The sequence below is a fragment of the Zonotrichia albicollis genome, chromosome 4, assembly GCF_047830755.1.
Source record: "Zonotrichia albicollis isolate bZonAlb1 chromosome 4, bZonAlb1.hap1, whole genome shotgun sequence".
Classification (NCBI taxonomy): Eukaryota; Metazoa; Chordata; class Aves; order Passeriformes; family Passerellidae; genus Zonotrichia; species Zonotrichia albicollis.
In genome coordinates, this window is record NC_133822.1 from 13,175,721 (window position 1) to 13,197,814 (window position 22,094).

Sequence of the window (22,094 nt, forward strand, 5' to 3'; positions counted from 1 at the left end):
GGGAGAGGCTCTGGGTGTTGTTTACCTGGACTTTAGCAAAGCCTTTGACATCATCTCCCACAGCATTCTCCTGGAGAAACCAGCTGGTCATGGCCTGGATGGGAGCACTGTTCACTGGGATAAACTGGCTGGACAGCTGGGCCCAGAGAGGAGTGGTGCATGGAGTCACCCAATGGTGCATTGGGCCCAGTGATGTTTGATGTCTTTATCAATGATCTGGACAAGGGGATCAAGCACTTCCTCAGCCATTTTGCAGATGACACCAAGTTGGGTAGGAGGGCTCTGCAGACAGATATGAACAGACTGGAGTGATGGGCTGAGGTTAATTGTGTGAGGTTCAACAAGGCCAAGTGCTGGGTCCTGCCCTTTGGTCACAACAACCCCAGACAGCATCACAGGCTGGGCAGAGTGGCTGCAAAGCTGCCCAGGGGGTGCTCAGTGGTGGCTGAACGTGAGCCAGCTGTGCCCAGTGGTCCAAAAAAACGGACAACAAAATATGTTGTATCTGTATCAATCTCTGCTTGATCTTGATAAATTAAATATTATAAACTTGGAGAGTTGCACTTAGTCAAAGTGCATTTGAATTACAGTATAAATTGTTACATAAAACAGTGAAGTTATGGACAAATATACAGAAATGTATTTGTACACATGATAAACATGTAAATAATAGTCTTTAAAGTGAAATTTTCATTTCACTAAGGAAGTGATGTTTATTCAGAATGTCTTCAGTGAAAGTTGAAAGTTTGTTATGTGATTACTGTTTGTTTGATTTGCTTTTTTCCCTGCTGCTTATAGATCTGGATGACACTGAACAGAATGAAAAGCTGAAGTTCAGTATTGTCATGAGGCTTCCAGAGGTAACTAATGGCTTTAGATGTAATTTCTTGGATTTTGGAATTGATAGGAAATTCCTGCTTGTGCATAGGGTCAAACTAATGAAAGACTTGGCTGTGATTCAATTAGAGCCTGATTCAAATATAACCAGAACAGCCACAGTTTCTCCATCTGCTGCTCCTGGACTGTAGGTTACCCTGATAACTTAAATTACAGATTTGTCCATAGTGTTTTACAGAGTCTCCAGTATCCTACAGAATTTAACAAGACTGACACTGTTCTGCTGAGTACTCATTTGCATAAGGCAATGAGGGTTATTTAAAGGGGGTTTGTGGGGGTTTTGTGTGTGCTTTCAGCATCCATGGAGTCTTTCTCACTTGTGACCTCTGTTTGGTTCTGTACACTTGAAAAAATATGTTCTAAAGCTGGTACAGTAAAAGCTGCAAAGTTGTGTTGTACCACAGCTTTGTGGCAGGAATGGATTACAAGATCTGCCCTCAGTTAAACCTCAATCTCACCCACTGACCAAGCTGACTTGTGTAGCCACAGGAGCTGGTTACTGGTCCTCCATAAATTGTTCCAGCAGGATGGGAGATTTCTCCTTCTCCCCTTTTGCTCTTAGTGCACAGCACAGGGCTGCAGGGGAAGCACAAGATGTCAAGAGGCAGAGGAGCACCAGGGATCCCCCTTGGGGAATGCCTCACTGCAGTACAGGCTTTTTTCCACATGAGTTGCCCATTGTTTGCTCATTATGTGCTGTCACTTGTAGTTCAAATGGCCAGAAGTGCTGCTTGGGTTTTCCTCCAACAAAGGCTTCTTTATTTGGCAGCACTTTTGAGAAAGGGTAGAGGAGGAGAACTCAAAGGATGTTCTTTGTCCTCTGTGCCTTGTTTTGGGCCAGGGCTGGTGAGCTGGGGTCAGCACAGGGCCCCTGAGTTGCCAGCCCTGGGCCTGGTGCGTGGGGAACTCCATTCCAAGCACGCTCTGACGTGAAGGGCTGAGCTGGGAGAGTTAGGGAACAACCACTGCTGGCTGTACACAGGAGAGTCAGTGCTTTATTGTATCTATTTACAGCTTTGGGAAAAAATGCTGGGAATAGCCTGTTTGACAGAAAGGTCACTTTGGAGTGAGTTGGACTATTTTGAGCAGGTTACATGCACTGGATGACTTCAGTTTAATCAGAAGCAAGGATTTAAGCACCATTAAACTGTACAGCATTTACTAAAATGAACAGCTGTCTGCATTGCAGCACAGCTGAAGGGGAGGGGCAAGGGAAGATCTACATAGGGAAAATAGCAGAAGGTGGAGTTAATTTCACAGTGTGTTCCTGTTCTTTTGCTTACTGGTTGGGAGTGGAAGCTTTGGGAAACCTGGTTTTGAATCTCTTGGCTCTGGAAGTGTGAGACAATGTTATCAGTTTCCAGGATGATGACCTGAATAATGGGATCCAAAATTACATTCCCAGTATCTTTCCTTGCCAGTGTTCTGCTTGTCTAAGGTTCCTTAAGACTGAGCCTGAGAAGCCCTGTCCTGAAGGAGCTTTGAGGAATGAGGCATCTACTTTATTCTTTGGGGGAAGAACAGATTGAAATCAATCACAGTAAAGGATAAAGGTTCAATTAGTACTTAAGTACACATGTCAGGTGGGGTAGTGGCACTGGGACAGACCAGCTGAGGTGAGGACTGAGTGAGGAGATTTTGATTTCCCACATTTGGAGAGCACATTGTGATCTCTTAGCTACTGACTATGAAAGGAAGGCTCCATGGCTAAACATGATGACCTCTTAGCCTTGTCATTGGGGTCTCAAAGCAAAGCACATCTACATTGCAGCCTGGATTTTGTGTCAGCATTTCCTGCCTTTTCCTCTTTCTAAGTTTCCACTTGTCCCATTCTATGTTCTCATGTTTTGGGGTTTGTTTTTTGGTTGCTAGGCTCTTGGTCAAAAGGTCCGCCAGTACTGGAATCATCCGATAAATGCAAATTTCATAGCACGGAAATATGTGAAACTCTTGCTTGAGAAGCTGGGAAACAGGCAGGTAAGGGCACAGAGCCTGTTTTAAAATCTTATGCTTGGACAGTGTTGAGATTCCTGAGCTTTCTGTGGACTGTAACACACTAAAGAAACATTGAAACCTTGGTGCATCTGCTCAGCTTTGTGAAGTAACACGGAATGTTCTCCCTTACAGTGCAGCAGGCCTGTCCCTGAGAGACTCTCCTTCCCTGTGGAGTTTTTGCCCCTGAACTACCTGACTAATATGCTGGCAGAGATAGAGAATCAAGGTAGTGTTAATTCTGTACTTTGGAAGACCAGTGATTGTTACCCTTTGATGCTCACTCAGATATATCCTGCCTATACTCACATTACTGAGTTATTAAAACTGCAGTGATGTCTGAACACATAGGTTTGGTCACATTTCTGCTGAAGGGAAGTGTCAGGGACCAAGAGCCTCCATGGATGGGTATCATCCTGTTTGGGGAGGAAACAGTTAAACCATGTAGCAGCAGTATCAGCAAGTGCCCTGGGCCAGTTCATGGACCAGCACCAGCACAGCCACTCTGCTTCAAGCTGGGTTTGGATCTCCAGTTTGGAAGTCCAGCCTCCAGAGAGGCTTCCCTCTGTGTGGGTTATAATTTACTTACATCCCACTAATAGGATAGTTTTTGCCATGGATGAGCATCCAAAGGGCACTAGTGAAATCTGTAAGTATTTTGGGTGCATGAAAACACATTTCTGTTACCCCTTATCTTTTGGTATTAGAGATGAAGATGTTTAAAAGACAGCAGCAAGTGTACTGGAGCATGTACAATTTTGTAAATACTTCCTTCACCATGTTTTTCTAGGTGTGCATCCATATGAAAAACAAGACCATGTAAATGCAAGATTTGTAGAGGAAACAGCACTCAAGCACACTATGACACTTCTGGGCCTCAAATACTCCTGAAATAACATGCTGTTGAAGAAGGCTGTCAAACTGTGGTGCCTCTGTAAAAGTATTTATTTAAATGAAATGTTGTTTCCAAAACAACCTGCAGTTTTGGGCAGTCACCAGTACTGACATGAGCTACTAAAACAGTGTTTGGTCCAACAAACTGAGGTTGAAATTACTGACTTCTAGATAATCCTAGAGAAATGCATTTGACATAACCCTAGGTTTGAAATATATCTGTGGGTTCATTTTGAAGTGGAACAACAGCGTCAAAACATGCTGTGAAAATTGGTATAAATGTCACTTCTTTTAACAAGACAATGCTGGAAAAGGCAGTCCAGTTGCAGAGTTACAAGAACTAGTAACTGTTTACTTGGATTAATAAAAGGATTTCTTGGTGTGATTGTGTAAAGCAGGTAAGAATAACAGATGACTTTTTATGTCAGGCATGAGTGAAGAGACATTCCTTGTGGTGGTATCAATTATCTTATGGTACTTCTGCTTCTGGAGCTGCATTCTAATATTTTCAGTTTTGTAATTAGCACAAAGTGTAATCTCTTTAAAGTGCATGTGACAGATTTTGTTGAGGGTTTGTTTGTTTATTTGAGGTTTTTTTTCTTGTTTTTTAAAGATATGTATAATATATTGTAAGTAAACAGGATAAGAAAAAAGCTTTAGAAATTGATCTTAACATTGGCTTGCAGAGAGTTCTACATAATCCTTTCTTACAACTTTTAGTGTTACAGTTCAAACTTCAGACAGAAATTAGGCAGGCTGTTTTTCCTTTGTTTTCAACTTCTGTTTGTATGTAACTGAGCCAATGTTGTTTACTCTTTTGTTTTAAGTTCTGAACTGTGACATTAATTTCAAATAGGAGTAGCAATGTGCTACACAGAGAAAATTGCCAAGTTGTGTCATGGAGGATTTCTGCAGCCTGTTTTGGCTTTTAAAAAAACCTTTACAAAATTCTAGACTATTAAACTAGACAAACTCATTAATATTTTATACATTTGGGAGGTTTTCAAAACAACCTCTGACCTCTCTCTGAGTGGTTTCCATTGGTGCTCCCTGTTCCTGACCGGTGAAATAAAAAGATCCAGTTCCTTGTTATTGCCACCAGTGAAGCTTTAGCTTTCTTAGTGACTGCATAGTGAGAAGGAAAACATTTTTCTTAATATAACTAGAATTTCTCTGGCAAGTGTAAACTCCAGTCCCAGACTGCAGAAAGCCATGTTGGTGTATGGCTATAAGTGATGGCCACCTTGTATTTTATTAATAACAGGAGAAGATTTCCTAACCTTTTCTTTTTAACGAATGTATTTTAACATACCTTCAGATGCAATAAAACTTTACCTGGAAAAAATTTAAGTATAGCATGAGGATCACTCACTTCTCTTGACACTTGGAAATACTGCATTGCATTTGGGATACCATGAGAAAGGATTCTGGGTCACTGACCAGTGAGCTGTGCTTTTGGCATGAACAAATACTTCATTTTCAGCATGGAATTTGGCTAAACACCAACAGATCTTTGTTCAGTGCAGTGTAAATGCTGCTGACTCTTGTGATCCAGCAGCTGGTAATGGTCTCTCCTGCTTCAGGTGCTGTCTGTTCAGATTTCAGATGGCTCAGCACGAGGCTTTTTCAAATGTCTTGGCCGGGGTTCACTTGATCTGAAGAGAGTCCTTCCTCCCCCTCCTCCTGATGCTCCTCCTGCTCCAGCTCCTGCTCCAGCTCCTGCTCCTGCTCCTCCACCTCCTGCTGCTCCTCCTGCTCCAGCTCCTCCACCTCCTGCTGCTCCTCCTCCTCGAGGGTAGTGGGGTAGTAGCTGGGCAGTGCAACTTCTTCCTCCTCTGGAGGCTCCTGTCAGAGAAACACAGCTTGGTCACACAGGGCTTGTGTGCTTTAAAACTCCAGTGCTGCCCCAAGCCAGTGCACAGAATCCCTGACAAAGGTAACCCCCTTAGTCTAATCCCTGGCAAACCAGGAAAGCTGAAGGGCTATTAAAAGGAAAGCATGAGGTTTGACCATGTAGATATGAGTTTGTCCTTTCAAATAGACAGTTTGATACTGCCATGCTTTTCAAGAAAACAGATTAGATGAACTTGTAAAAGATGTAGTAATTATGCACCAAACATCTGTGGAATATTTCTGTTCCTGAGTACAATTATTAGAGTGGGCCTTTAGCCACAACAATGAAAGGAAACGAGTCACAGCATGAGGAGAAGTTTTATGACAGAAGTTTCTTATTCTAAAATATTATTATGTAGGAGCTGTCTGCTCTGGGATCACTGATCATCTCTAGGACAGAGGCAGTGTAAGATTTAAGTGCTTCAAGTGTTTCAAGTGTAGGGTAAGGTTTTAAGTGCTGTCTGTCATGCTGCCCTGCCTACCCTCAGTATCTTGCTCAGCAATCTGATTTCTTGCTACTTCTGATCTGATGCTCATTCTATCTTGTATGCAGGAGACATTAAACTTACCTTTCCTGAGCCCCACACTCCACCTTTTGCAGCTTTACCTTGAAATCCTGTGAAAAGCAGTATTCTACTGATGGCTGCCCTGCCCTTCAGCCACAGCATGGTCACACAAACTACTTTAATAACCAAAGGTGAGGCTTTTAGTATATGATCTCCTTAAGATTCAATGACCAACTCCAAGTGGTGGTGCCAAACTAGAGTTAAAACTCCACAAACCCACTGTAGTGGGTTGTCAGTTGTCTCTTTCTGTACCATCATCTGCACTGGCTCCTGGAGCTCTTGCAATGTATGACAAAAACTTACTTCAGCTCTGGCTTCAGCTTCTGCTTTTTGTATCTTCTCACTGTCTAGGATCTTCCACTCGTCCATTTCTGCTTTGGGAGGGGAAAGGCCTTGGCTTAGCATCCATGAAGCAGTCATCACAGATTGTTCCTTGTCTCTGATTTCCTGCTGGAGTCTAAGGGCAAATGCTTGCTTCATGGATAGCTCTGCAAAAAGAGCCCTTATCTGCTGGGTTTTGCGATTTATGTCACTCTGCAGTTCGTTGCTCTGGAATGCAAAACAGCTGCATTGTAGTTAGAGCTTCCCTTTAGGCACTCACTGGGCATGACACTTGGGTCAGCATTAGGCACTAGAAATAAGTCCACCTTGACAAGGTTTTAAATAGTAGTTCAGTTCTTGAAAATTACTTAATTTTTGTGAACACTTAGAACAAAGTAAAATGGCTGCTCAAGGAGTCACATTTACTCCAGCACAAGAAAAGAAAAGCACATTTGTTTTTGCTTCTTGACCTTTTCAGCTGAACAGCAAAACTCCCCCAGCCCTCAAAGGCCTGGGATCCCAATTCTTTTTGAGTTTATACACAATTGGCTTCATAATAAAGCTGGAATAAGCCCAATACCTATGAGATGACTGTGTGACAATGCTGATGCAGGAGCTGTGGGTTGTGACATTGTCCTTGGAAGGGGGACAAACAGAAAAGGAATGTGACAGAAATCCTTGAGTCTCTCTGCAGATGATTTAAAAAAAAAAACCAAAAGGCTTTAATACTCTTTAAGTGACTAATTGGAATGGGACAGGCAGAGCACTTGCAAATGCAACTTTTGGCACACTGCCATTTTTACAGTAGCTTATTAGCCCACGGCCATCATTTCACAAACACAGTTAACAACCATGATATTTCTCTCTGTGTTTAAAATAAATGATAAAAAACTGTTCTAAGCTTTCATATGTGCCAAACCTAACATCTAAGACAAATTTCTACCCTGGCCTTATTTTACATTAATTATTTAGCTTTTTTTTTTCCTGTCTTTTCCTCAGCTCTGCTCAATTTGCAGCTTTTTAATTAGGAATATGGGGGCTAGGAGCATTTTTGCTCTTTCCCAAACAATATTACTTGCAGTTAATAAAAGCAAATTGCTATAATTATATTTTTAAAACTGTATTGGAAATAATGCTTCCTGTGTGATTCTCCCTATCTAAACAACAAAAGAACTTTGAGCCAGATACTAAGTTCATCCTTTTGTATGTTGGAGTAGAATTTACCTGGCTTTCCTTTATTTCTTTTTTCCCCTTATTTCTTTTTAGCCTTTGACCTGTTTGTTGTGCAAAGGCTGTTAAATACATTGCAAAAGGAGGATCCTACAAAGCTTCTAAGCATCTGCTTCAGAAAGAACTAATTCTATATTTTAGTGAAAGATACCATTTATGGTGCAACTTCATTTTTAAAAGAGAGCACATTTGCCTAATAGTTTCAGTTTATCTGTATTACTGTTGCTATTCCTGTCTGTAATTTCTGAAGGACTCAAGTATAACTTGCCTCTCAACATTTCCAGCCACTTTTGTAATTTGCAATTGAATCACCTCTTGCCCAGATAGTGTTTCACTTGGTGCAGGCTGGCAGGCAGAGCTGCAGTGCCCTTCTTACCCTCCTAGCGAACAGCAGCATGTCCTGCCTGCCGCTCTCCGCCACCGTGCGCATTCTGTCCGTCAGGTCAGAAATGTTCTCACACAGGAAATCGATCTTCAGCAGCCTCTGCTCCTTCTGCACCAGCTCTGCCTCTATCTGCAGCAAGGAGGAGACCACAGTGTAAGGAAAGGACAGGGGAAGGTGCAGCACAAAGTGTTCTGTGAATGCCTCGAGCTGCTGAAATAATACCGGTGAACAGTCATAAATGAATACCTTCACTCTCAGATTTCTCAAAATTTACACCTTCTCTGCCAAGACTCAGGCCCAAATTGCTTCAGTTGGTTGCTGTCAGTCGTACAATTCTTCCATATCAGGCCAGGCCCTTTTGGGGGCAGGGGTTACACCACTGTTACTGCCTTGCTGTGCTTTTCTTGAAAGCAATGGGGCTTTTTTCTAGTCAATTTTTTTCATCTTCCAGTTCCTTGAGTCACACCACAATGGAAGCTTTCAGCTCTTGCTTTAAATACTTTTCCCTCCTCATGCTAAAAAATATGAGCTCCATAAACAAATTATAACTACAATGACTTTAAATCCCATGGAGATTGAAGTAGACATTTAAACTTATCACAACTCCAAGAAAACCTTCTTCCTAATGTGTAGGCTGGTGGGAGCAGGCTCGGGCCTGCTCGGCTATGCAGAGCTCCCTCCTGTCAAGGAATATGGGACAGTAAAGCAAAAAGCTCAGGTAATTCAAGCAGCTGTATTCAGGGTCTCTCTTTACAAACTGGATTTCAAAAGAAGGACTCTGGGTTGTGCTCAGAGCTTGCTGCTACTGCCCTCACACCTTCAGAGCCCTTTGCAAATCCCCTCCAAATACTGAACACTGTGGGAAGAGTTTTGTGCTTCTATAACTGGGAAAGACAAAACTATATAAGAAAATGCTGTTCTTTTACCTTCCTCCCCCACCCAGAGGGCTCTAAAGTGGCTTTCCATTGGACCTAATGCTTCCCTCTGGAGTCTCCTGGGGCAGTCACCAGCAGTACTGCAGTCAGGTGTAGCTGCTGGGCTGGCCCGGCTGCTGCTTACACTAAGCTCTCTTTGGTGGCTCCTTTTTCAGCAGGCAAGGAAAGCAGTGGGGCCCAGCCCTGCCAAGGGGCAGTGTTTGCTTCTGTGTCACACATGCAGACTTTGTGACAAGGCTGGCAACTCTGCCTCCCGCTCACAGCCTGTGGATAGTGGTGAACAGCTCATGGCCGCTTGGCAAAGACTGACAACCCTGTTTGCTAGCAGTTTATTATTCTGCATTTCTCTCCCTCTGCTGCCTTTTCTGTGCCTTCTCCTGGTGAGGTGGGTCTGCTCTGAGGTGCCAATGATGTGAAGGGAGTCAGCAGAGGATGCTGCAGAGCCAGGGGTACCTCAGAGAGCTCCCCCTCCCCAGCCTGTCCTTGTCACAGACATCTTTTATGAAAAATCCTTTCCTTAGGATTTTTTCTCCTGAGAAGCTGAGAGGCCTCAGGAACAAAATGTAAACAATGGTTATCTGCTGCTGTGGAATGCAACAGGTGCATCTGTGATTGGGCCATGTGGTTGTTTCTAATTAATGGCCAATCACAGCCAAGCTGGCTCAGACTCTCTGTCCAAGACAGAAGCTTTTCTTATCATTCCATTCTTTCTCTATTCTTAGCCAGCCTTCTGATGAGATCCTTTCTTCTATTCTTTAGTATAGTTTTAATATAATATATATCATAAAATAATAAATCAAGCCTTCTGAAACATAGAGTCAATATTCTCATCTCTTCCCTCATCCTAAGACCCTGTGAACACCATCACAAGTCCTGGAAGAAGTCAAATGCCCCAAGTTCAGTTGACCTGGAAAGCAGATGCTGGGCTGGAGTTCACAATGGCCAATCATAATTGTTTTAATTCCTCTTACAGAAGGTTTATTTTAAAAATAAAAGACACTATTTGCAATTTCTAAAAGAGGTCAAGCACAGCAGGATAGCTTATGATATGAGAAGTGACATTACCTTGTCAATCCTTTTTAGCAGCTCAGGTGGAGATGGGTCCTTCCCTCCCATTTCTTGCTTTCTGCTCTCGTTTGTGGCATCACCATAGTTTTCCTCAAGCTTTTTAATCTTGTCCCTGCACTGGGAATACTAGCAGACAAAGAGCCTCAACAGTTATTTATTCCCACCAAACTCCTCCCCAGACCTTGGTCTGGAGACTTCAAAAGAGAAGGATTACTTTTACTGGGAAGGAGGGCAGGTAACATAAAATTAAGAGCCATTTAAAAATTTTCTTTTAAAAGAGGACTACAGTGTGACAGTTGCAGGACAGAGGAAACCCTGCTGTTTGACAGAAATTGAGTTCTTCTGTTTCTTGGTGCTCAGGCTACTTTTTGTTTTTTATTCTCAGGAATACGATAGAAAGCCCAGCTTCCCTGCTGGCCAGTACTGAGGGTCTCATCCCTACAGACATCCAAGTTTTCTACACTAACATTCCCAGGCACGTGTCCTGAAGTGACTCAGTGAGGTACCCTTGGGGCTCACAGAGGCAGGTGTTCCCTGACCTTTCCCATGTGAGACCTGCCCATGGAATAATGCTTCCCAGAATATGCTACAGGTTCATCCAGGCTCAGCCTAAATACTCACTGAACCAGTGACTGGGGCTGTTTTCTCATTTTTGGACTTGCAAAACTGACAGTGGTGGGGCTCTGATGTGCACCTGGCTGGCTGTCAGTGAGCTGTTAGCACTGACACAGCTACCCAAGTGTAAATGTCGACCATCCACTGCAGGTGATGAGTGATTAAGGAAATAAGTGGTCCCAGGCTCTCAAAGTTATGAACAGTCACCAAAATACAAAGTAAATGTTTAGATGTTGCCAGGATGAGGTTTTTCACTGGAAGTTAACAAGTCATATTTAACTAGCAAAGAGAAAACTGACAGATATTCTCAGGTGGCAGTGGAATATTATCAGAACACTTAAATACTTATTTTCCTAGTAAAAAAAGCACCACACAACTCACTCCTGTACACTTTGTCTAAAAGCAGCTAAAGTAAAAACCTTAGATGAGTGTAATGAACAATTTCCTCAGCAAACCATGATTCTGAATATAGCTAGGTACTGAAAGTTACATTTTGCTAACAAATAGCTAAAACTCAAGCCCAAAAATACACAGAATGGAAGAATGTAAAAGCAGGGCCAGCACAAACAGCAGGATGCAGCCATGCTTCCAGTGATCTTTTCTATCTGGGGCCAAATTTCTCAACCACTAACTCAGGGGAAAATGCCTTGTTGGAGGCAGTGGTATCTTAATGAGATTAGGGGCAGCTCACCAAAGAAAATTGTGCAGGACTGAATAGTTAATTTAGAGAAGGACTAAGCAGCAAAACCACAGTCCAAAAGCCATTAAAAGTTTCATGTTAAATGTAAACACTAGCCTTACTTTTAAATGCAGTATGAATTGGAAGTGATCAGATGCAAGCCAATCCAAAAGCATCAAAGTGCATTTAGAGATTACCTTGCTATTCTGTGTCTGCTTAAGTAGCATGACTAGAGGTATCTTTCTTTATTTTTTTACTAATTTCTGGTGTTTTCCTAGGAAAAGACTATCTCAATCATAGGAGATTCCAAGTCTTAAAATCCTAAAAAATCCTTTCTCTCTTTCTTAGAGTGGGTTTGATACAAAAGACAGGAAAACACTATAAGAGAGGCTTTTCTGCTTTGGATTGTAATCAGTCAGGAGGAATTGTTGAAGGAGGGAACACATATCTAGATAAAGCAACTGGTCTGAAAAAGTGGACATCAGGTTTTTATTTTGGAATCTCAAAGAAGGTAGGTGAGGTATTTACAGCACTAAAAAAGGGAGAATACAAGACCTATTTTAAAAAATGGAGGGGGTGCAGATGGAGCTTTGGAACCATGATAACTTCTCTTTCTGAAGAATAAATCTGGAACACATAATTAAGTTTTCTTTGTAGGCATCAAGAAGATAAAAATGACAGGGATAACAGCCACCACAGGTGTGTTGAGTCATGCCAGATCAATGTCTACTATGATAATTTCACAGGTCAGTGGATGACAAATAGTAGGTGCAATACATTTTGATCTTTATATAGCTTCAACATTTCATATGATATTCTCATAAACAAGCAACATAAATGGGTTCTTGATTAAAATATACAGTAAATACCTCATCAGTAGAATAAGGTTAAGCTCAGAGAGACTGCAAGTGTATTTTGGAAAAGATTCAAATGCAAAATTACCTTTCTCTGAAAAAAAGGTCTGAACCAAAAAGGTAATAGTAAATAAAAAAAATGTAAGTAGTTACATGTAGGCAGGAAATAATTGCCTGTACAAGCACAGAATCAAATCAACTGTTTGGATGTCCTTTCTTTAAAAAAGGGTCTGGTTGTTACACACATTAACATGAAGATGAATCACCATGTCATGTGTCAAGAAAGGTGCCACCATAGCTGGATGCATAAACAGGAAGGAAACCTGCAAGATGCCTGAATGAATCCTTTCACTCTCAGCCACAGGTACTGTGGCACCAGGCACTGCCCTTCAAGACAAATAAAAACTATATTGCCAAGATGTAAAAGAAATGCAGAAGAAGAATGATCTAAGAAAAATCTGTAAGAGCTGACTGAAAGAAACAAGGTTGTGTAGCCCAGCAAAAGGATGCGAGAGGAACATGATTAACATCCTCCCAGTAAGATGAAATGTTACAGAAAGGAAAAGAATGGTCCATTTGTAATGTCCCTAGAGGACAGAATACAAACCAATATTCTTACACCACAGCAAGAAAGATCCAGGCTAAAGCTCAAGAAAATTTTTCCACAGTTAAGGAAAGGCTGGGATAGCTTGCTTGGGGAAACCTGTTTCTCAGTGGTGGCTTGAAGCCACAGCTTAGCCCTCTCAGGCAATCCAACACTGCTCTGGGAGCTGATTGCTTAGATAAATTCTTTATCTCTCTACTAGTCCCTTTATTCTATGATGTGGTGATATAGTCTGAAGATTTTCATGTATTAAAACCCGGACAAATGCTGTTGCCAAATGCCTCAAATAAACTGACAATCCTTATATATTGCCTGAGCTCCAAGGCATGCAAGTCCCATCTACAGCACCATGACAGCTCAGCAGGTCTGCGTGTTGGACTAATTAATGATTAATGCTAAGTATTTCTCATTGATGCATTAAGGCAGATTAGTTTTTATGGGTCACTTCAGTCAGCAGGAACAGTCCCTTGATGTGCAGTCCCAATTAAAAGTTACATAGTTTTATGCCCAGAGAAAACCACCTTACAGTCTCGCCAGGTACTTTTTGTATAAAGAAGTGCCTGTAAATATTTCTATTTTTAAATCTTTATCTTGATGTTAACAAGCCTACCTAGTCCATGTTACTTGCACTTGCTTAGAAGAGATCTGGTCTTGCTTCAGATGATGGTATTTTTTAGCTCAGCTATTCAGCAATGTTTTGTGGAAATAGAAAGCTTCTGATGAAAAGCATGCAAGTGGAACATGCATCACTTTGATGATTAAGCAGCTCATGTGGAATGTAGGAGACCCAGGTGGAGTGTTTGTTCTTGCTGAACTGGCACACAGCCCTGATCTGGGCTTTTCCCCTTCCCAATGGGCACTGCAGCTGCTGAGATTATGGGTCAGGTTTTTTTGCAGTCTGTAAATATTTCCGATTTAATTTTTTTCATTGATAATAATGAAAATACCTAGTCCATGTTACTAGCACTTGCTCCAAAGAGGTCTGGTGTTGCTGAAGACAGAAGGAGGCAGGAAGGGCAGGAAAAGGGGAGGACAGAAGAGGCACAGGTACAGGATTCAGCCTGCCCAACCCAGACAGTCTGTGACCCTGGTAACTGAACAGCAGCTGAGTCAGATTTCAACATGGGGTCAAATCTGTAATCAGTGCAAGAACCAGCAGTGTGAATTTGGCAATCAACACCCAAATTCAGATTTGGGCTCATGGTTTTTGTTTACATCATGGAGATAAAGCCCAACAATTTAAAACTGTTTCTCATTGGACTTAATTCCTATTGGCAGTGTGAGTAAGAGCATTAATGATGAGTGGTGGAGTATAAGGAGATGAACAAGTTAACAGCCAGTCTGAGCCATGTAATATTCAGTAATCACAGTATCTAGTTAAATTTTAAAGGTTGATAAAGGATTATTTGCCATTCTTCACTGGAAAACTCCTCACTTGGGAACAGTTATTAAGACTACTGCATGCATACCACACCACTCTATATTTTCCCACCTTTAAATTTTATGTCAACATTGCAAAAAGATTTAAAGCACCTCCAACAATAGCATTAAAATCCCTTTAACAGTGATTTTAGGTTTCACATGAACTATCATCATAAAGGAGAAAGTTGCAGGAATGCAGAACAGAAAAATCAGTTTCATGATTGATTCTGTCAGTTCAAAAAAACGTGCATTTTGCTACTACTGTATTTGGCTCAGTGAATCTCAGTCTCATTTTAAATCTTACCTGAAAACTTTGGGGTCTTTTTAGTTTTTTTTTTTTTTTCATTTAGTCTTCTTCTTTTTTTTTTTAATACTGCCTTGGTTCATATTTTAAGTCTGTGATGGCCCTGCAAAGGTCTTTGGGGCATGATTTGCATGAGGTATTAAAACATGTACTATGTTTTGTTCTTGTAGCAGAGTATACCATTTCTTCAAAAGGCCAGAAGTAAGAGAATAGTGCAGGCACTATTAAACAGTGAGCCACAGCTCCCACTGATGAGTTTGAAAGGCAATGGAACAGCCCAATTCATGATTTTGTGCAGGCATTAACAGAGTATGTATGGGAAAAATTACCATCTGGAGATAAGGTCAGAAGTAAATGAGCCATTTCAGAAAGCCAGGAAAGAATGTCCCAAGCACTGCAGTTTGTTAGCTATTTAATGCTATTTTGTTACTAGGACTAAAACTTACACTGTTTTTGTGCAAAAGAAAATATATGTGGATTATATCATTGTAGGCAGCAGAGTTTCCAGAGTAGGCCCAGGGTCAAGTGTGAATTGAGTTATTATTTTAGAAATTTGATGTCTAAGTGTATCTCCCACCCCTCCACCTACTCCATCAATACAGTTTTAACAAATTTTATCTACAGTCTCATTTTTCCCCCATGACTCCAATTCTCCAGCTTAGTCATACTGACATTTCAGGCTGTGGGGTGGGTTAGCTGGAATTCCATACCCAGGAAACATTTGGCACGTGTGAAACAAAGACCATGAGCCTACTACACATCAGCATAAAAACTCACATATGTGAAGTTAAAAACATGTATCAGAGCTTTGCTAGACAGGTGTATTACTCAACTTGCTGCTTTAATTAATCTTGTACATCCAGATATTTTTTCCTATGAAATCACCTTAAATTTTAAAATACAGACCAATAGTAAAAAAGGTTTCCTTTAACACCAACCTGTGTCCGAACTTTCACCAGTTGTGCATCCAGGGCATTCTTCACTGAGAGCTCTTTAAAACACAATTTAACTTCTCTTTTTTTCTCAACCAACTTTAGCTTCAGAAAACTGATCTTTTCATCCATAACTTGCATCTTAGTTTCTCCATTCCTACGCAACACCTCTTGCCTGTTTATTTTCTCATACAAAACGCCCACTTCTTCTTCTCGTTCTCTGAGCAAAAGACCACTGAAATAAAGCCAAAATTTAAAGATAATTGTTTAGAAAAATGAGTCATATTCAGTATATTCCATTCAAGAAAATTAAAAAGTTATCTTAAAAGATAGTAATAATCTGTGACAATGTATGAAGCTTTCTTAATTATCATTTTAATCTAATGACAGCATTTTAAATAAGTAACAAAATAATTGCAATGTGAAAATCAGAAAACAAACTCTTGGAAAGGTGACTCTTGTCTCTCACATAATTTTTAAGGTCTTCTGGCCTTCCACAGCATTTAAAACTGGATTAAGATCAGAGAGATCTAGATAATCTGCATTTTTGCAGATGCCATAGCTGTGCACAATGCACAAACCAAGCAGGTGGCTACAAGTTCTCAAGGCATTCAGTAGCCAAGACACCATATTTTTTGAATATAAATTCTGAAGCATGACCATGATCACCACTGGAGAAATATCTACATAATGCAAAGCAGCACTGGCAGTGCAGTGAGGGGAACTGCTCAGCAAAACATTGCAGTGCCACGACCTTTAGCAATCCTAATGAGGAGTGCTCATAGGCTAAAAAGTATTGTTGCTTCATGAATGTCAAAATTAAGCACTACCTTAGATCAAATTTAGAAATGTACCTCTCATTTCGTTGCTCAATAACCCTTTCATAATGTTTGTGTAGCTGTGAAATTTCCTTTTCCACGTGTGTGGCTGCAGCAGTAAGGCTGTCAACATGCAAATACTTTTCCTTTTCTTTATTCTCTAGCATCTCTTGTTCAACTTTGACATAATCATTTTTGATGAACTCTTTCACTCTCTCATTCTTTTTAATCTTCATATAGTCCTCCTGCAATTTTCTTTAATGTAACAGAAATGTGGGAATATTTTTAGTTCTTTCAATTTGAAACCAATTTCAGCAATTAAAAGCAGAGCTTAAATGTATTTCTCAAGCCCACAAGGGCTCCTCTATGTCTCTGCTTCACAGAAGCTTTACGAGAAGAAGAAAGACATTCTGAGAGAAGGTTGTTTTGCAAGTTCTTTCCAGCTTGAAAAGAACTGGATTCTGGCACAAGAAAAATGCTATGCAGGGAGCATTGCACTTAAGAATGCTTTTACATTTGCACTTACAGCTTTTTTATTCTCTACTAAGTAGCCCAAGTAGCCATAAATAATAAAGTTTAAGAGCATATACATCAACTATGATGAAAAGCCTTAATGTGTCGAAATCCTGCCACTCTATTTAAAAAACAATATTTAAATTATTTTGTGGTTGCAACTCAAAGTTCTTCAAAGCTATTGTTTATAAAACAGTGTGTCACAACATTAACACAAGAAAGAAAATTATTAGATTGCCCATTATTATTTCATCTGCCCATTTGAGAGATGAAAAAAGAAACCAAAACATAGTGGGAGGTTAGTGACCAGATCACACAAAAATAAAGAACAGATATTATTTCCAGCATCCTTTTTGATCACTGGATGATGGCTCCTAATTTAAAAAACAGATTCTTGTCACCAAATGGAGTATTTACTATCTCACAGCACAGAATTTAGAGTTACTGCATTTGATCTGTGGTATCACTTCTGGATGAAGACACAACTTTATCTACACTAGGAAGATACTCATGTCAACATACAAAAGAGGCAGTGAAAGCAGAAGCAAAGTCTCCTGTTAAAATACAGACCTGCAGATGAAATATCCTTCCCTCATGGGCTCCATCATTAAATTGCTGATTTGCTGTATACAGGGCAGGGAGCTGCTTTCTTTCATTTCCCCCACATGTATAACACTTTGAGTACCACAGGGTATTACTGAATTTAATTAAACATCTGTAAGTCAAGTTTCAGACTGAAAGAATAACAGAATTGCAGAAATGCAATGTGTTTTAAATATTTTCTGAAAATTTCTTGCCTTACTTGGACTGATACTCTGTCCGACAAATAGCATAGGTTGCAGTGAAGTCAGTGGTACTGATACTAAATTCTATTACTGGGATTTAAAATATTTTTCATAGGTAAGAGAATTCCTGAAAATTCAATACCTCTGACTAATTTTAAATCTAGTTTTGCAGAGCCCAAAATATCTGTTGGATCTGTACTGAGTAGGGCCATCAATAATAATATTTATATACTTCTGATATCTATACAAAATTTATGTCTTATTAGCCTTTTTCCCCCTTCTTTCATCAACTGAGAAGGCCTCAAAATTTTTACAACAAAATGTCAGTGTGTACATCTTGACAAAATTGCTTCAATCACTGAAGTTCTACCTCTTTTTTAGCTATCTCTAGCATGACTTTGAAACCAAACTACTAGGAGATTCACAAAAATATCTAGTGTGTTGTTTTTCTGATTTAATGATTTCTTGGCACCAAATAATGAAGTTTTTGGAAAATTATGTTATTTTTAACTGAAAATTATGTTATTTTAAACTCAGTTTTGGTTTTCCTGTTTTGCCTACCAAGTTGGCTATTCACTGTCTCCTTACTTGCCCAAGGACAGAATTCCAAGACATTGTAATTCTGTCAATATTGCAGAATTTCATCACTAGGATGACAAAAATATCGCAAAAAGATATAATGGTCTAGGAAAAAAGAGAGTCACAAGTATCAGCCATTCTGTCTCATTATCTTTGCTGTGAATGTAACCTTTCATTCTGTCTAAGTTTGTTTGGAAATTGAAACCACACTTTATCTGAAATAAATGTTGTGTAATAAACTTCAGTGTGAATTTGAACCAAAATCCCCAATTTGATCTAATTTTATAATTAGCCATATTCCTAGCTAGTGACTCATTTAATAGTCCCATGAATCACTTCATTAGGGAATCGTCTGTGTCAGACCTCTATTTCTCTGAGGACAGCAGATATGAGTGCCATGGTGATGCTCACACTGAATGAAACAGAATGATAATGCAAAACCTGAGAGCCAAAAACTCTGATGAGAAATGAGAGAGCAGCCAGACAAACTTCAAAACTACTTTCTGACAAGCACTGATGCCCAAGCTAGTTGTGGAGTGTTAGTGGGATAAGAAATTGGAAGAGATTATGGAGGGGTGTTTCTAAATGCCTTTGTTTTAATCAGATTTAAAAAGTCAGGATAATAACTATCAAGGATATGGGCATAATTGAAGATGGAATAGATTCCCTCCTAAGATTTTTTCCTAGTCTTAAATTTCTATAATTGTGAACTACACTGTACTTCAAACTCACCTTTCTCTGGTCATAACAGCATGCCTTAAATTTTCTATATTATTTTCTAGCAATTTTACCCGGTGTTCACCTTCTTTTGCTTTCCACTGAGCAATACGCATCAAATCTATAGATTTGTCCTTTTCAATTTGCATAAGTTCACACATTTTAACAACTCCTTGGATTCTGAAGAAATGAGATATGTGAAAGAAATAATTATTAGCATTTTATGCCTGCATTCCTTGGATAAAATTTGCTTTTGAAGACTTTTTTGAAATAACGTATTGTTATTATTTTCTTACTCTTTTTCGTTTTCTTTTTTCATCTTCTTGCAGATGGTTAGTTCACTATCCATTCTTTTTAGTTCTTTAACAAGACTTTGGAGTTGAATCTGAAATTTAAATAAAATTTAGTAAGCACTTTAGATATACTAAAGAAATGTCTTCAGTGAAATTACCCAGAACAACTCTTAGATGAGAAAAAGACAGTGAGAAGACATTATTGAAAGAACTTTTTCATATTATAATGGAATGTTTTTATTACAACAACATAAAAAAGCACAGTTCTTCCATTTATATTAAGCTTACAATTACTATTAGTAATGTAGATACTTTGATGCTGCATCTTAAATGCTTGGTTCCCTCTATCTGGAGTTCCACTCTTTCTACTGATCAGCCTGTCAAGTCCATCACTATATAATAATTTAGCAAATGAAACACTGAAATTTTATCTTTACAAATAAAATTTCTTTCTTACTCAATTCTGACTTTTAAGCAGTCACTAATGTCTGATGTTTGAGCAGAATAGCATTCTGTTAAGTTTCTGGATCTTTTGATTCCAGTTGTGCTCAGTCCTCAATAGCCTGGACCATCAGTCTTAAATTGAGAGGCCTTTTCTCCCCTCCCACTGGTTTTGAGAGGGTTTTTTTTGAGAGTTTTTTATTGAGAGTGTTGAGAGTTTCCAGGGTTCTGGTGGAACTCCCCTCACTAGTAATTTAATTTCTCCCTAAGCCAGCTGGTATTTTGAACAATCTTCCAAATATATAATTTTTTACCTTGGCTTTCTGAACATCCCTGCTTTTCAGTTGCTTCTCATCAGCTCTGAGCAGAGTCAGACGTGTAAGTGTGGCTAATTCATTTCTGCATTTTTCCTGCTCTTTGAACAGCAAGCGTTCTGCAGCAATGCATTCTTCTAACACACGGGCATCTGTTTCTGATATAATTTCCTAGAGAAGATTAAATTTAAATCCCAATGCAACAATGTATCAGTGTTGGCAAACCCAAAGCTAGAATTACTTTGGGTTTATCTGCAATGTAAACAAATATACAGACTACATAGATTTAAAACCATAATTAATTATTGCTTTAAAACACCATGCACAATCCCTATAATAACATTTCAGAATATATTATCACCTAGGAGCATTTCTGTTCCTCAGTCTGACATCTCTCAGCTATTGTCCATCGGACAGAATGGATATTTATCTTTATAAATAATCTTTATCTTTAAGGAAGTTCAGTGCCATGTCTTTAGGAGGAGGTGATGGAAGCTCTCCAGGCTCCACTGACTGCATGCCTGTCCATGGCACACAAGGTTCATATCCCAAAGAATGCCAGGCAGCTACTGGAAGGCACACATATCCAAATACAAGATCCTCACTTGATAATGTTAATGAATTCAAACAAAACACAGAAAGAAAATGGATATAAGGGTAAGAAGACAAGGAGCTATGTCTGAAATAGATTGCTTCTTATAAGATCATTTTTGTAGTGGCAGGTACTGATGCTCTTGTAACCCAGGTATCTGCATTGCCACACTCTGTATGGCTGTGCTGCATACAGACAGACATCCACAACTGACAGAACTGTGAAGATGAAAAATCTTAATGTACAAATGCTGAATTTTTATTGTTGCAACAAGACACGGTTTCATATCCAAAGGAAATATATAAAAATATATTTCTAACTGCAGCATCACCAACAACATTTAGAAAGACTTAAACTAGAAAGAAGATTTGCTTTCTGCTTTCTATTATATGGCCAGTAACACCAAAAATGTTTTTAAAAATGAAAGAAAAGTGGTCTTTAAAACTGAAGAAACACTATTGCATTTTCTCCCCAGAAAGCTGCAGCTAGAAACTCCATTGTTTTTTTTTCTTCAAACAGTCCCTTTATTCTCATGATAGAAAGCCTACTGTCAAAATGAAAAAATGTGAGAAAGCAGAATTCAGCACCTGTTCAGCTAAATCTCTCTTGATCGTTTCAATCTCATCCTGCAGTTCTTGTCGTCTTTCTAATAACGCTGCATTGTACTTTGAGTTACTTTCTGCCTACAAAAATAAACCAAGCACATAGTGATGCAAATAAAAAGGAGGAAAATTTAAACTGCTGATACTGTGTTAGAAGTAGCTACACAATTTAAGAAATTAATTTTCTCCCTTCTTATAACTGCTAGTACAAGAATACTTAATTGAGTAGAGTTCCTCAGCAACTTACTGAAGTTTCTCAAATTTTTCATTCAAGAACTATGAACACTAAACTTCATGTAAATTTAGAAGGTTTAAGGTTTTCAGCAACTAAATTGTCATTTAGAGAAAATAAACACAGAGACAGTATATAAAAATATAACCTAAATTAACAGAGGATTTTCAGAGCTTACTAAAAGGGAATAAAGAGTTCACATCTACATAAAATGGATATCACATTTTTTTCTTTTTATCACTACAGTAGGATTTTCATTAGACCCTAGAAAGTCAAATCTAATAACACAAACATTGATGTATTATTTTTTCATGTACATTATGGTAAAATTCTATTCTAATCTATTCAATCAGTTTTTAACACTATTCTAACACAATTCTATTCTATTCTAATCCATTCAATCAGATTTTAACACTAAGTATGTGAAGAAATACATTAAAAACACTACCTCTGATTAAAATATATCTTATCAATCTCACTACAACTACTTACATGATATAACTTGTAAGACAAAAAGCTGTACTAGCCTCACTGTAATTAACTTCACTTAAAAATTCTTTATGGTTATAGGAAAGGAAGAAAAAATGCATCAGGCTAACTATGATGGCATATATTGC

General features: G+C 39.2%; 2 protein-coding genes across 4 annotated transcripts in view; one reads left to right on the plus strand and one right to left on the minus strand.

The window, feature by feature from the left end:
- GSAP (gamma-secretase activating protein) overlaps nt 1–6,722 on the plus strand; it is a 46,441-nt gene extending 39,719 nt beyond the window's left edge. For both annotated transcript variants that reach the window (XM_005482637.4, XM_014264166.3), the window contains 4 exons: nt 799–860; nt 2,770–2,874; nt 3,025–3,118; nt 3,680–6,722. In XM_005482637.4, coding sequence (XP_005482694.2) covers nt 799–860; nt 2,770–2,874; nt 3,025–3,118; nt 3,680–3,780 — 362 coding nt within the window. In that variant the 3' untranslated portion in view covers nt 3,781–6,722. The remainder of the gene's footprint in view (nt 1–798; nt 861–2,769; nt 2,875–3,024; nt 3,119–3,679) is intronic.
- Nucleotides 5,085–22,094, minus strand: part of CCDC146 (coiled-coil domain containing 146) — a 65,657-nt gene continuing 48,647 nt past the window's right edge. Inside the window, exons 10-19 of one of the 2 annotated variants that reach the window (XM_074538826.1) lie at nt 21,231–21,326; nt 20,052–20,222; nt 19,300–19,388; nt 19,019–19,183; nt 16,446–16,664; nt 15,598–15,826; nt 10,179–10,307; nt 8,170–8,307; nt 6,546–6,791; nt 5,085–5,628 (exon numbers count right to left, since the gene is read on the minus strand). In XM_074538826.1, coding sequence (XP_074394927.1) covers nt 5,410–5,628; nt 6,546–6,791; nt 8,170–8,307; nt 10,179–10,307; nt 15,598–15,826; nt 16,446–16,664; nt 19,019–19,183; nt 19,300–19,388; nt 20,052–20,222; nt 21,231–21,326 — 1,701 coding nt within the window. In that variant the 3' untranslated portion in view covers nt 5,085–5,409. The remainder of the gene's footprint in view (nt 5,629–6,545; nt 6,792–8,169; nt 8,308–10,178; nt 10,308–15,597; nt 15,827–16,445; nt 16,665–19,018; nt 19,184–19,299; nt 19,389–20,051; nt 20,223–21,230; nt 21,327–22,094) is intronic. The other variant, XM_074538827.1, reaches the window with a different exon arrangement.